The sequence below is a fragment of the Oncorhynchus mykiss genome, unplaced genomic scaffold (assembly GCF_013265735.2).
Source record: "Oncorhynchus mykiss isolate Arlee unplaced genomic scaffold, USDA_OmykA_1.1 un_scaffold_173, whole genome shotgun sequence".
NCBI lineage: Eukaryota > Metazoa > Chordata > Actinopteri > Salmoniformes > Salmonidae > Oncorhynchus > Oncorhynchus mykiss.
In genome coordinates, this window is record NW_023493670.1 from 109479 (window position 1) to 125542 (window position 16064).

The 16064-nt window shown below is 40.7% G+C and overlaps 1 protein-coding gene across 1 annotated transcript; it reads left to right on the plus strand.

Annotated features, from left to right (window-relative positions):
• The first annotated feature begins 2122 nt into the window (after positions 1-2122).
• On the plus strand, positions 2123-3396 carry LOC118947625 (vicilin-like seed storage protein At2g18540). Its single transcript, XM_036972568.1, has 2 exons — positions 2123-2861; positions 3224-3396. Exons 1-2 carry the CDS (start codon positions 2396-2398, stop codon positions 3379-3381), a joined length of 624 nt encoding a protein of 207 aa, XP_036828463.1. The 5' UTR covers positions 2123-2395; the 3' UTR covers positions 3382-3396.
• Positions 3397-16064: the final 12668 nt, after the last annotated feature.

A 16064-nucleotide genomic window follows, 5' to 3' on the forward strand; every position in this document is an offset into this window, starting at 1 on the left:
TCAATGTTACGGTCTTTGATACAATTATATTTTTGAAACTCAGGCTGTGTGTGTTTATCTGCGTCATTCCTTGATCATTCCTTGTGGTCCTGTAGCTCAGTTGGTGGAGTATAGTGCTATTCAAACCAGGGTAGTGGATTTGATTCCTGGGACCACCCATATGTAAAGTGTTTGCACACATGACTGCAAATCCCTTTAGATAAAAGTGTCTGCTACATTGCAGATGTATCCACTGATTATACCAAACATCTGGAACACCTTCCTAATATGGAGTTGGACCCTCCCCTTTTCCCCTCTAAACCGCCTCAATTCGTCGGGGCATGGACTCTACAAGGTGTCGAAAGCATTCCACAGGGATGCTGGCCCATGTTGACTCCAATGCTTCCCACAATTGTGTCAAGTTGGCTGGGTGTCCTTTGGGTGCAGTGGGGTCTCCTCAGAGGAGGAAGGGGAGAACCATCGTCCTCAGTTATTTTCAGAAAAATTCAAATGGTAAAATATTTAAAAGTGGTCCTTTTTAGATAAAACTATACTAAATATAATCACGTCACCAAATAATTTATTAAAACATACTGTTTTGCATCCTCCTCTGGGTACATTGACTTCAATACAAAACCTAGGAGGCTCATGGTTCTCAAGCCCTTCCATAGACTTACACAGTAATTATGACAACTTCCGGAGGACGTCCTCCAACCTATCAGAGCTCTTGCAGCATGAACTGACATGATGTCCAACCAATGAAAGGATCAAAGAATGTATCTAGTACTGAAAGCATAAGCTACAGCTAGCTAGCACTGCAGTGCATAACATGTGGTGAGTAGTTGACTAAAAGAGAGAAAAATACAATAGTTGAACAGTTTTGAACAAATTATTTTATTCCAAAATGAAGGAGAAGCGAGAGAGAGATATTTTGTCATTTATTTTCCACTTTCAGTTTCACTTACTTAGCAAATGCAGCTATCTAGTTTAGTCTACTCAAACACTTGGCTCAAACAGAGCGATGCTATGTTAGCTAGCTGGCTATGACTATCCAACACAACACTGGAACTTTTCCAAGTCAAGGCAAGCTTTTGGTTTTACTAATTTATTGCCACTGGGACCCGCCAAGGTAAGTGCTAAACTGCTTACTGACTGTACACTGTAATGTTACTGCATGATTGTAGCAGGTTTACTAACGAGTTAGTTCTATTAGCTCTGTTGACTATGATGTTACTTTAGCTAATATGGTGACAACAATGTAAGCTGTGTGTTTCAGTTATGAAATGGTTTGGCTTGGAAAGGTTTTTTTGCCTGGTCACATACAGCTGATGTGTTGTGCATTGAAGTACAGAAACAAAGGGAGAAGGTGATAAGAGGAGAGCACATAGATGCAAGAAGGAATACAACGTGTCTGTAATGAAAGTGAACTGTGTTTTTGCATGATCAGGGGTGTATTCATTCCGCCGATTCTGTTGACAAACGTTTAAATGGAACAAAACGGGGATAAACATACCTGAATAAACATACCTGAATTTGTCCAGTGATATCTCTATTTCAGCTAGATGCAGGCGAGAGTGTGCAAGGCAGTATTGAATGTGTCACTGTCTGTTAACCTGTCTCCCCCCTTCATCTACACGGATTGAAGTGGATTTAACTAGTGACATCAGTAAGGGATCATAGCTTTAGCCTGGATTCACCTAGTCTTTCTAAGTCATGGAAGGAGCAGCTGTTCTTAATGTTTTGTCTACCCAGTGTATAGCACTACAGATAATCAAGTGCTATTTGCATGTGATGCATTTGTTCTGTTGTTTACAGGATGATTTGTATCTTATAGAGCGTGGCTTTAAGGGAATACTATGGTCACATGTAGATAAAAAAGAATGTGAAAAATGAACAGAGAAAATGTATATCAACACACTACCTATTCATAGAAGTATTTATTCATCATCTACATATTAATATTGAGCTTCTACGTCAGTGTACAGGAACGTATTATTTGGAAGAGAAAATGTATCAGCTTATTGTTAAATAATTATGACGTTCTTTCCAATACAAAAAGTGTTGTAACTATTGTTTCCAAACTGCGTTACCCACTCCAGTCAGCAGATGGCGATGAGCGTCTTTCAGGTGATGATTCTTCCGTGACGTATAATTGACTGGCCGGGACCCTTCTTCAGGAACAACAAGGCGCCAACTCTTCCAACCACGTCGGTAGCTTGCTAGCCAACATAAAAGTGAAAGATTGACGCTTTAGACCATGTTAATGTACATTATCTAATCTCAGTGTTTTAAACACAGTTCTGTTGACGTATTAACTGGTTAACTGTAACCTAATTTGCAAACTTGTTAAAGATTGATGCTGAGCCTAGCACTAGGCTAGTCGCTAATGCTAACTAGCTAGCTAACATCCCTGACCATGAGCTCATTAAAGTACTCATCCCCTGCTAAAGAAGAGGAGGTCTGCTGTTTGGAGAAAGAAGTTCTGGCGCTGAACATTGAAGAAGAGGATGAGGTTACAGTGAAAGAAGAGAAAGAAGCTTTTAGAATGAAAAAGGAGGAAGATGAGGCTGTTATAGTGGAAGAACATTTCAGAATGAAAAAGGAGGAAGAGGAGACTGTTATAGTGAAGGAAGAAGATGCTGTTATAGTGAAAGAACATTTCAGAATGAAAAAGGAGGAAGAGGAGACTGTTATAGTGAAGGAAGAAGATGCTGTTATAGTGAAAGAACATTTCAGAATGAAAAAGGAGGAAGAGGAGGCTGTTATAGTGATAGAAGAGAAAGAACCGTTTAGAGAGGAACAGGATGCTGTCTCAATAAAGGTGAAGGAGGAAGACGTTTTTGGAGTGAAAGAGGAAGAGACAGAATATCAGATTAACACCAGTGAGTACTGTCTTCAACAGGGACACAAACTATGCCGTTGTTGAACTAATGTGTGGTTTTAAAGTGGCATTCTACTGAAGTTCTACACTTGAATATGTTGTTCAGTGCTGTAGGAATTGTTAAAGGGTCAATCTGCCATTGGTTCATATATTTTAGGGACTTTTCAATTAGATGTATTGAATTCTCCATGTGGTCTGTATTAAAGTGCACCTCGTCTAGCATAACAGGCTTTTAAAATTCAACATTGAAGCATAATCTCTACTTAAAATATCAAAGGGACATATTCATGCCTCTTGTAAGACCCTATGATTTTATTAGACGGTTATAAGTTCACTATCTGTTTGATGTTCTCATTAACACAGGAGAGAGACATGACTATGGTGGATCCTCTGGGGAGCCTCAACAACATCCTGATGCTGATGAGGCAGAGAAGAGTCGCTCCAGATCAGAACACCAGATGGTACAGCTTGGTCTGGATGAGCAAACAGCTTTCTCTCGCTTGTGGGCTGGGTTTCTGTAAAGCACTTTATGACAACAGTGACATCAGCATCCATAATGATGTGCGTCTGTGTCCCCTCTTTATGGTTAGCAGGACAACACTTGCCCTTCCTCCCTCCCGGAGTCCCTGTATCGTGCCTCTCCCGGTAGCATCTTACTGCTGGGTATGAAGAGGTTGTCTGTGCTGCTGGTGGACTGCAGGAAAACAACAGGGCTGAGTGGAACTGTGGGAGGAGGAGAAGAGAGGAACGGATCAGATTTGACTCAAAGTAAGTGCTGTAGTTCAGTTTGAACAAATAAATAGATCTGTCCACTGGTATCTGTTACCAGGACAACCAGCAGAGTTCTGTTAGTTGACAGGAAGATAGACTGGTGGATATGGATGTAATGAATATCATAACACTGAAAAAGGATTCTGCCAATGAAAAGAGAGAAACCAATTGACCATATAAAACCTTGATGAAAGTTAGCTTTAGAGAGGAACCAATAGACCATATTGATGAAAGTTAGCTTTAGAGAGAACGTTTCAAGATGATCCAATGTAAGGTGCTTGTTTTACAAAAACTTTTCCTTAAAACATTATGGATGTTACATTGCCTGTCCCAGTCAACGCGGCTATCTTTACAAGACTGTAGAACAGGCAAACTAAACTCAAGACTTTGGTCATTAATTAACTAGTACTGAAGAAAAGCTGTGATCAGGCTGCCCACTCAAACGAAAGCTTCAAACTGTAACCAGTGCCGGCAACCTTGTTCAGGTTATCAATCAACCTACCAGGGTAGTGACAAACAGTAGAGGAATGAAATCCGCAGTGTCCAGATCCATCAGATGTAGTGATCACAATATAGGAGCCATGTCTAGGAAAACCACCGTTCCAAAGGCTGGGACTAATATTGTGTATAAGAGGTCATACATTTTTGCTATGTTGTTGATGTAAATAATATTTGTTGGTCCGTGGTGTGTAATGATGAGCAACCAGACACTGCCCTTGACACGTTTGAAACTGCTTATCCCAGTTACTAATAAGCATGCACCCATTAAGAAAATGACTGTAAAAACGGTTGAATCCACATGAATTGATGAGGAATTTAAAAAATGGTATGATGAAGAGGGAGGCAAAAGAGATGGCATATAGGTCTGGCTGAATAACTGATTGGCAAACCTATTGCAAATTGAGACATCATTTGACTAAACTGAATAAAAAGAAGAAAGTACACAATGAAACAAAGATAAAATACATGAAGAATGATAGTAAAAATCTTTGGAGCATCTTCAATGAAATTTTGCGCAAATAAAATCAACAATGACAAGTCACTGGTGTCTGACAATGTGGATGGAAAATTGAGGATAATAGCGGCCGATATTGCCATTCCTATTTGCCTTGTCTTTAATTTAAGTCTACTAGAAAGTGTGTACCCTCAGGCCTGGAGGGAAGCTAAAGTCATTCCACTACCCAAGAATAGTAAAGCTCCCTTTACTGGCGTAAATAGCCGACCAATCAGCCTGTTACCAACCCTAAAAAATGGTGTTTGACCAGATACAATGCTATTTTACATTAAACAAATATAGACTTTTAGCTTATAGGGAAGTTCATTCAACAAGCACAGCACTTACAAATGACTGTTTGGCTGAGCGAAATTGATGATAAAAATGGCTTTACACCCCCTGCTATATTGTGGATAAAGAGTTTTTCTTTGAAAATGTAACCTTTATTTAACTAGGCAAGTCAGTTAAGAACAAATTATTTTTTTCAATGATGGCCTAGGACTGCCTTGTTCAGGGGCAGAACGACAGAGTTTTACCTTGGGGATTCGATCCAGCAATCTTTCGGTTACTGGCCTACCGCTCTAACCACTAGGCTACCTGCCGCCCCAGAGCTACCTGTCTAACGGAACACAAAGAGTGTTCTTTAATGGAAGCCTGTACAACAAAATCAAGGTAGAATCAGGAATTCCCCAGGGCAGCTGTTTGGCACTCACTTTTTTCAATCTTTACCAACAACATGCCAGTGACATTTGAGTAAAGCCCGTGTGTCTATGTATGCGGATGACTCAACACTATACACGTCAGCTACTACAGCGACTGAAATGACTGCAACACTTAACATAGAGCTGCAGTTAGTTTCAGAATGGGTGGCAAGGAATACATATTTCTGATTACCTTAAGTTACATGGCCTACTACGCTAATTCTGTAGCGGTATTGTTAGAGGGGGGTAAATATGAAGATTTTGTTGGGGCGCCAGGCAGGTATTAACCCTAGTTATTAAAGTTAGTTATTACCTATTATAACATTATTATTATTATTATTATTAAATATTATTAAAACTGAAAGGATGAGAGTAGAATAGATAGAGTAGCGCTTCCAGACACATTCTAAACATGATGGAGACGTAAAGGAGGACTGTAACAGCTAATGATGAAACATTATGGAGTCTTAAAGGAGGACTGTAGCATCTAATGATGAAACATTATGGAGTCTTAATTGAAAGGATGAGAGTAGAATAGATAGAGTAGCGCTTCCAGACACATTCTAAACATGATGGAGACGTAAAGGAGGACTGTAACAGCTAATGATGAAACATTATGGAGTCTTAAAGGAGGACTGTAGCATCTAATGATGAAACATTATGGAGTCTTAAAGGAGGACTGTAGCATCTAATGATGAAACATTATGGAGTCTTAAAGGAGGACTGTAGCATCTAATGATGAAACATTATGGAGTCTTAAAGGAGGACTGTAGCATCTAATGATGAAACATTATAGAGTCTTAAAGGAGGACTGTAGCATCTAATGATGAAACATTATGGAGTCTTAAAGGAGGACTGTAGCATCTAATGATGAAACATTATGGGGTCTTAAAGGAGGACTGTAGCATCTAATGATGAAACATTATGGGGTCTTAAAGGAGGACTGTAGCATCTAATGATGAAACATTATGGAGTCTTAAAGGTGCCCCCTAGTTTCAAGAGTTAATGTGCCATAACCGGTTTTAATGTGTTTGAGCCAATCAGTTGTGTTGTGACAAGGTAGGGGGGTATACAGAAGATAGCCCTATTGGGTTAAAGACGAAGTCCATATTATGTCAAGAACAGCTCAAATATGCAAAGAGAAGCAACTGTCCATCATTACTTTAACCTTTCTGATCTCCCCATCCCGGATCCGGGATCGTGAATACAGACTCAAGCTCATTACCATAACGCAACGTTAACTATTCATGAAAATCGCAAATGAAATGAAATAAATATGCTAGCTCTCAAGCTTAGCCTTTTGTAAACAACACTGTAATCTCAGATTTTCAAAATATGCTTCTCAACCATAGGAAAACAATCATTTGTGTAAAAGTAGCTAGCTAGCGTAGCATTTAGCGTTAGCTAAATCCAGCACGCAACATTTCAACAAAAACATAAAAGCCTTCAAATAAAATCATTTACCTTTGAAGAACTTCTGATGTTTTCAATGAGGATACTCTCAGTTAGATAGCAGATGCTCAGTTTTTCCAAAAAGATTCTTTGTGTATTAGAAATAGCTCCGTTTTATACATCACATTTGGCTACCAAAAAAAAACGAAAATTCAGTCCTCAAAACGCGAACTTTTTTCTAAATTAACTCCATAATATCGACTGAAAACATGGCAAACGTTGTTTAGAATCAATCCTCAAGGTGTTTTTCACATATCTCTTCATTGATATATCGTTCTTGGACGCATGGTTTCTCCCCTGAATCAAATGGAAAAGTACAAGCAGCTGGCAATTGCGCACCGAATTCCACGCAGGACACCAGGCGGACACTTGGAAAATGTAGTCTCTTATGGTCAATCTTCCAATGATATGCCTACAAATACGTCACAATGCTGCTAAGATCTTGGGGGAACGACAGAAAGTGTAGGCTCATTCCTTGCGCAATCACAGCCATATAAGGAGACAATGGAAAACAGAGCTTCAGAAATTCTGCTAATTTCCTGGTTGACGCATCATCTTGGTTTCGCCTGTAGAATGAGTTCTGGGGCACTTACAGACAATATCTTTGCAGATTCTGAAACTTCAGAGTGTTTTCTTTCCAAAACTGTCAAGAATATGCATAGTCGAGCATCTTTTCGTGACAAAATATCGCGCTTAAAACGGGAACGTTTTTTATCCAAAAATGAAATAGCGCCCCTAGAGATCCAAGAGGTTAACATGTGTGCCTTTTTAGAAGTTAAGTTGTGGAATTTCATTCCTTATAACCTGTTTGGGATAGGGGGCAGTATTTTCACGTCCGGATGAAAAGCGTTCCCAAAGTAAACTACCAGCTACCTGCCCAGAAGCTAGGATATGCATAGAATTGGTAGGTTTGGATAGAAAACACTCTAAAGTTTCTAAAACTGTTCAAATAATGTCTGTGCGTATAACATAACTTATTTGGCAGGTGAAACCCAGAGGACAAACCATCCAGGAGGAATTTGTTGTTGTTGAGGTGACTCTGTTTTCAAATGGTTTTCTGTGGCACTTGGTTGCAGTTCCTATTGCTTCCACTAGATGTCAACAGTCTTTAGAAATTGGTTGATGTTTTTCGTTAGAGAAATTAAGAAGTTCGATTATTCAGAACGAGGGTCCAGCCTAGTGCTCTCTAATGTTTTGATGCGCGCTCCAGGTCACGCGCTTCATGTTGTTTTTATCCGGTATTGAACACAGTTTATCCCATCTTAAATTTTCTCTATTATTTACGTTTTAAAATACCTAAAGTTGGATTAGGAAAGTTGTTTCAAATGTTTGGACAGCATTTTCAGGTATCGTATTAGATGTTTTGTAGTCATGCTGGGCGAGTTGGAACCAGTGTTTTTTTTTAAATCAAACGCGCCAAATAAATGGACATTTTGGAGATATAATGACGGAATTAATCGAACAAAAGGACCATTTGTGATGTTTATGGGACATATTGGAGTGCCAACAGAAGAAGCTCTTCAAAGGTAAGGCACGAATTATATCATTATTTCTGAGGTTTGTGTCGCGCCTGGCGGGTTGAAATATGATTGTCGTGGGTTGAAATATGATTGTCGTGTGTTTGTTTGATGGGGTGCTGTCCTCAGATAATCGCATGGTTCGCTTTTGCCGTAAAGCCTTTTTGAAATCTGACACGGTGGCTAGATTAACAAGAAGTTAAGCTTTGCACTTGTGAATGTATGAAAGTTAAATATTTCTAATAAATAAAAAAATACTTTGCACTCGGCAATTTCACCGGATGTTGTCAACGTTCCGCTAGCGGAATCCCTAGCCATAACAGGTGTCAACGGACAAAAAATCTTAATATAAAATATTCATATTCATGAAATCACAAGTGAAATATAGTGAAACACAGCTTAGTCTTTTGTTAATCACCCTGTCATCTCAGATTTTGAAATTATGCTTTACAGCCAAAGCAAGACAAGCATTTGTGTAAGTTTATCGATAGCCTAGCATAGCATTATGTCCAGCTAGCAGCAGGGAGCTTGGTCACGAAAATCAGAAAAGCAATCAAATTAAATCGTTTACCTTTGATGAGCTTCGGATGTTTTGACCCACGAGACTCCCAGTTAGACAGCGAATGTTAATTTTGTTCCATAAAGATGATTTTTTATAGCCAAAATACCTCCGTTTTGTTGAGAAATCCACCGGAAGTTGCGGTCACGACAACGCCGAAAAAAACTCAAAATTTGATCCATAATATCGACAGAAACATGGCAAACCTTTCTTATAATCAATCCTCGAGGTGTTTTTCAAATATCTATTCGATAATATATCAATCGGGACAATTGGCTTTTCACTAGGAGCGAGAGGCACAATGGCCGCCTTTGTCTATTACGGACAAATCACTCTGAGAGCCACCACCTGACCACTGACGCAATGTTGTCGTTCAAGGTAATTTTTCTAAATAAAAGCCTGAAACTATGTCTAGTGACTGTAGACACATTAGGGAAGCCAAAGAAAAAGGAATCTGGTTGATATCCCTCTCAATGGTAAATAGGGATGCATAGGAACGCAAAGGTTTCAAAATAAGAGTCACTTCCTGATTGGATTTTTCTCAGGCTTTCGCCTGCAATATCAGTTCTGTTATATTCACAGACAATATTGAGTGTTTTCTATCCTAAGCTGTCAATTATATGCATATTCTAGCACCTGGTCCTGAGAAATAGCCTGTTTACTTTGGGAACGTTATTTTTCCATAAATTAAAATAGTGCCCCCTAGTTTCAAGAGTTAATGTGCCATAACAGGTTTTAATGTGTTTGAGCCAATCACTTGTGTTGTGACAAGGTATGGGGGTATACAGAAGATAGCCCTATTGGGTAAAAGGTGAAGTCCATATTATGTCAAGAACAGCTCAAATAAGCAAAGAGAAGCAACAGACCATCATTACTTTAAGGACCACCACAAGAATGGAAGACCCAGAGTTACTTCTGATGCATAAGTTCATTAGAGTTACCAGACTTAGAAATTGCAGCCTAAATAAATGCTTCACAAAGTTCAAGCAAGAGACACATCTCAACATCATCGGTTCAGAGGAGACTGCGTGAATCAGGCCTTCATGGTCGAATTTCTGCAAGGAAACCACTACTAAAGGACACCAATAAGAAGAAGAGACTTGCTTGGGCCAAGAAACATGAGCAATGGACATTAGACCGGTGGATATCTGTCCTTGGGTGATGGTGTGCGGGTGCTTTGCTATTGACAATGTCACTGATTTATTTATTCAAGTCACACTTAACCAGCATGACTACCACAGCATTCTGCAGCTATATGCCATCCCATCTGGTTTGGGCTTAGTCCCACTGTCATTTGTTTTTCAACAGGACAATGACCCAACACACTTCCAGGCCGTATAAGAGCTATTTGACCAAGAAGGAGAGTGATGGAGTGCTGCATCAGATGACCTGGCCTACACAATCCCATGACCTCAACCAAATCGAGATAGTTTGGGATGAGTTGGATCGCAGAGTAAAGGAAAAGCAGCCTACAAGTTCTCAGCATATGTGGGAACTCCTACAAGACTGTTGGAAAAGGATTCCAGGTGAAGCTGGTTGAGAGAAAGCAAGGGTGGCAACTTTTGAATAATAAAATATATATTTTGATTCAACACTTGTGGTTACTACATGATTCCATGTGTTTTTAATAACTTTGATGTCTTCTCTATTATTCTACTATGTAGAAAATAGTCAAAATAAAGAAAAACCCTTGAATGAGTAGGTGAGTCCAAACTTTTGACTGGTACTGTACATTAAATTCCCTGACAACAGCTCCAGTGGACATTCCTGCAGTCAGCATGCCAATTGCCCGCTCCCTCAGAGATCTGTGGCATTGTTGTGTGACCAAACTGCACATTTTCGAGTAGCCTTTTATTATCCCCAGCACAAGGTGGACCTGTGTAATAATCAAGCTATTCCATCAGCTTCTTGATATGCCACACCTGTCAGGTGGATGGATTGGCAAAGAATAAATGTTGACTAACAGGGATGTAAAAAATTCTGCAATCTTTTTTTTCAGCTCATGAAACATCCAACACTTTACATGTTGCGTTTATATTTTTTGTTTATTGTAGTTACTATCAGTTTTAGGAACATTTACCCAAATATTTCACCTTATTTTTTACTTTACCCAAAATATGACATCAGCGATAATCAAAATGTTGAAAAATTGTCAAACGAAGTAACAAATCGTCTGTCAGCATTTATAAAAGTGTACAGGCATATCCTGTTTCCATCAGCCCGGTCATTACTTTGGAAATGGTTGGATCAATATCCACCTTCATGATATGGATGAAGCCTGATTTGGAATGTCTGAGTAGTTCTATATGATGTCATAATTCACCCCTCTGATAATCAAGTGATATTTGGAATGTCTGAGTAGTTCTATATGATGTCATAATACACCCTGATAGTGATACATTTGCTCCATTGTTTCCATGTCAGTTGGTTTCCCACTCTGATGGTTTATATCTGACAGAGGGGCTTTAAATGAATAGTATGGTGACATCTTAGTGTGTCTTGAAGTAAATAGGATTATTAATCATAAACTCCTATAGCAACAATACACTGCAGCTTTGACATCAAGAAGAGAATGGTCTGATGGGTGGTGGTGCTACTCTATAGGTAAGGCTGTTCAATATGAATGTTCAAATAGTCACTTCTAGCCGGCCTCCGCCCAGTATCCTGTCCTGAACTTAGTCACTGTTACTAGCCGTCTACCACCCAGTACTCCACCCTGTATTCTAGTCAAGGCTCATCCTATATAACTACTGCTGTACACACCTTTTATATTCATATACGGTCCATAATGTCTAGACACACCATCATATACATTTTAAACAAATTGTATATATTTATATTCCAGACTCTGACATTCCTCGTTCTACCATTTCTATATTTCTAAATCCTTAAAATGAATTGTAGGGAAAATCAGTAGGTCACACAAATGACTATTTCTAAACAAAGATAATAGACAAGTAGAATGGGAGAGGTTTCTTATACTATCTTTACTTACTCAGTGAAGAGACTCCAGGGATGGTGATGAAGGCTGTAGGAATGAAGATCAGACAGTGAAGAGACTCCAGGGGCGGTGATGAAGGCTGTAGGAATGAAGATCAGACAGTGAAGGGACTCCAGGGATGGTGATGAAGGCTGTAGGAATGAAGATCAGACAGTGAAGAGACTCCAGGGATGGTGATGAAGGCTGTAGGAATGAAGATCAGACAGTGAAGAGACTCCAGGGATGGTGATGAAGGCTGTAGGAATGAAGATCAGACAGTGAAGAGACTCCAGGGGCGGTGATGAAGGCTGTAGGAATGAAGATCAGTCAGCAATACTGGTCCTGTGGTCAGGTGGGGGAGTGGTCGATCCAGACAATGATTGTGAGGAAGCATGCGGGGAACAGGCTCCTTTCTACTACCATTCTGGGGTCTGGATACATGCCAACAAAGACTACAACTGCTTCAAACAATGGGAGAGGCTACCATTGACCATCACACTTTCTTTCATAACCAGGAAGCCCATGTTGAGCCAGCAGTGTTACCACTATGGAAGAGGGAGCAGGCAGCCGTCATCCAGTCTCTCAGAAAACCATGTTGAGCCATCAGTGTTGTCACTATGGAAGAGGGAGCAGGAAGCCGTCATCCAGTCTCTCAGAAAACCATGTTGAGCCATCAGTGTTCTCACTATGGAAGAGGGAGCAGGCAGCCGTCATCCAGTCTCTCAGAAAACCATGTTGAGCCATCAGTGTTCTCACTATGGAAGAGGGAGCAGGAAGCCGTCATCCAGGGACAAGGACAAAGGTGCAGCACTGGTGTTAGTAGCTGATGACAGAAGTGACAGCCTGGACACACAGCAAAGTTTGACGCCATCAGTGTTGTTGAGCAGAGAATCAACCAGAGAATCAACCAGATTGATTCACAGTCAGTGTTGTTGAGCAGAGAATCAACCAGAGAATCAACCAGATTGATTCACAGTCAGTGTTGTTGAGCAGAGAGTGCTTTGTTGAAGCACTATTGGCAGTGATTATAGCCTCAAGCCGCCTTGGGTATAACACTACAATCTTGGCACCCCTGTATTTGTGGTGTTTTCTCCCATTCTTCTCTGCAGATCCTCTCAAGATCTGTCAGGTTGGATGGAGAGCGTCAATGCGCAGCTATTTTCAGGATTTCTTCAGAGTTGTTTGATCAGATTCAAATCCGGGCTCTGGCTGGGCCACTCAAGGACATTCAGAGACTTGTCCCAAAGCCACTTCTATGTTGTCTTTGCTGTGTGCTCAGGGTCGTTGTCCTGTGGAAAGGTGAACCTTTGCCCCAGTCTGAGGTCCTGAGTGCTCTTGAGCAGGTTTTCATCAATTATCTCTCTGTACTTTGCTCCGTACATCTTTCCCTCGATCCTGACTAGTCTCCCAGTCCCTGCCACTGAAAAATATCCCCAATAACACCATGATATTGCCACCACCACGATTCACCGTAGGGATGGTGCCAGGTTTCCTCCAGACCTGACGCTTGGCATTCAGGCCAAAGAGTTCAATCTTGGTTTCATCAGATCAGAGAATCTTGTTTCTCATGGTCTGAGAGTCCTTTAGGTGCCTTTTGGCAAACTCCAAACAGACTTTCTGTCTGGCCACTCTACCAAAAAGGCCAAATTGGTGGAGTGCTGCAGAGATGGTTGTCCTTCTGGAAGGTTCTCCCATCTCCACAGAGGAACTCTTGAGCTCTGTCAGAGTGACCATCGGGTTCTCAGTAACGTCCCTGACCAAGGCCCTTCTCCCCTAATTGTTCAGTTTGGCTGGGCGGCCAGCACTAGGAAGTCTTGGTGGTTCCAAACTTCCAAACTTTCCATTTAAGAATGATGGCGGCCACTGTGTTCTTTAGGACCTTCAATGCTGCAGAAATGCGTTGGTCCACTTCCCCAGATCCGTGACACAATCCTGTCTCAGAAGGATTATATCACAACAAATAAAGGCTACTTAAAGTTCATGAGACACGCATCTCCTCGTAGAATTGTCTCATGTTTACAAAATAGAATTGTGCTTTTGGTCATTAAGCCTCATTAAATCAAACTGTATGAAGCTGTATGTATTTTATTTCAACACCTGCTCCTGATATGTACCTCTGTACTGGTACCTCCTGTATATAGCCTCCACATTGACTTTGTACTGGTACCTCCTGTATACAGCCTCCACATTGTCTCTGTACTGGTACCCCCTGTACATAGCCTCCACATTGACTCTGTACTGGTACCCCCTGTATATAGCCTCCACATTGACTCTGTACTGGTACCCCCTGTATATAGCCTCCACATTGACTCTGTACTGGTACCCCCTGTACATAGCCTCCACATTGACTCTGTACTGGTACCTCCTGTATATAGCCTCCACATTGACTCTGTACTGGTACCTCCTGTATATAGCCTCCACATTGACTCTGTACTGGTACCTCCTGTATATAGCCTCCACATTGACTCTGTACTGGTACCCCCTGTATATAGCCTCCACATTGACTCTGTACTGGTACCTCCTGTATATAGCCTCCACATTGACTCTGTACTGGTACCCCCTGTATATAGTCTCCACATTGACTCTGTACTGGTACCTCCTGTATATAGCCTCCACATTGACTCTGTACTGGTACCCCCTGTATATAGCCTCCACATTGACTCTGTACTGGTACCCCCTGTATACAGCCTCCACATATTTTCTTAACACTTATTTTTCTTATCTACGTTGTTGGTTAAGGGCTTGTCAGTAAGCATTTCACGTTAAGATCTACACCTGTTGTATTCTAAATATGCAGTTTCAATGTTACGGTCTTTGATTAAATTATATTTTTGAAACTCAGGCTGTGTGTGTTTATCTGCGTCATTCCTTGATCATTCCTTGTGGTCCTGTAGCTCAGTTGGTGGAGTATAGTGCTTGTTAAACCAGGGTAGTGGGTTTGATTCCTGGGACCACCCATATGTAAAGTGTTTGCACACATGACTGCAAATCCCTTTAGATAAAAGTGTCTGCTAAATGACAGATGTATCCACTGATTCTACCAAACATCTGGAACACCTTCCTAATATGGAGTTGGACCCTCCCCTTTTCCCCTCAGAACAGCCTCAATTCGTCGGGGCATGGACTCTACAAAGTGTCGAAAGCATTCCACAGGGATGCTGGCCCATGTTGACTCCAATGCTTCCCACAATTGTGTCAAGTTGGCTGGGTGTCCTTTGGGTGCAGTGGGGTCTCCTCAGAGGAGGAAGGGGAGGACCATATATTAAAATATTTAAAAGTGGTCCTTTTTAGATAAAACTATACTAAATATAATCACGTCACCAAATAATTTATTAAAACATACTATTTTGCATCCTCCTCTAGGTACATTGACTTCAATACAAAACCTTGGAGGATTATGGTTGTCAAGGCTTCCATAGACTTACACTGTTATTATGACAACTTCCGGAGGACGTCCTCCAACACATCAGAGCTCTTGCAGCATGAACTGACATGATGTCCAACCAATGAAAGGATCAGAGAATGTATCTAGTACTGAAAGCATAAGCTACAGCTAGCTAGCACTGCAGTGCATAACATGTGGTGAGTAGTTGACTAAAAGAGAGAAAAATACAATAGTTGAACAGTTTTGAACAAATTATTTTATTCCAAAATGAAGGAGAAGCGAGAGAGAGATATTTCGTCATTTATTTTCCACTTTCAGTTTCACTTACTTAGCTAGCAAATGCAGCTATCTAGTTTAGTCTACTCAAACACTTGGCTCAAACAGAGGGATGCTATGTTAGCTAGCTGGCTATGACTATCCAACACAACACTGGAACTCTTCCAAGTCAAGGCAAGCTTTTGGTTTTACTAATTTATTGCCACTGGGACCCGCCAAGGTAAGTGCTAAACTGCTTACTGACTGTACACTGTAACGTTACTGCATGATTGTAGCAGGTTTACTCACGAGTTAGTTCTATTAGCTCTGTTGACTATGATGTTATTTTAGCTAATATGTTGACAACAATGTAAGCTGTGTGTAGCAGTTATGAAATGGTTTGGCTTGGAAAGGTTTTTTCTCCTGGTGACATACAGCTGATGTGTTGTGCATTGAAGTACAGAAACGAAGGGAGAAGGTGATAAGAGGAGAGCACATAGATGCAAGAAGGAATACAACGTGTCTGTAATGAAAGTGAACTGTGTTTATGCATGATCAGGGGTGTATTCATTCCGCCGATTCTGTTGACA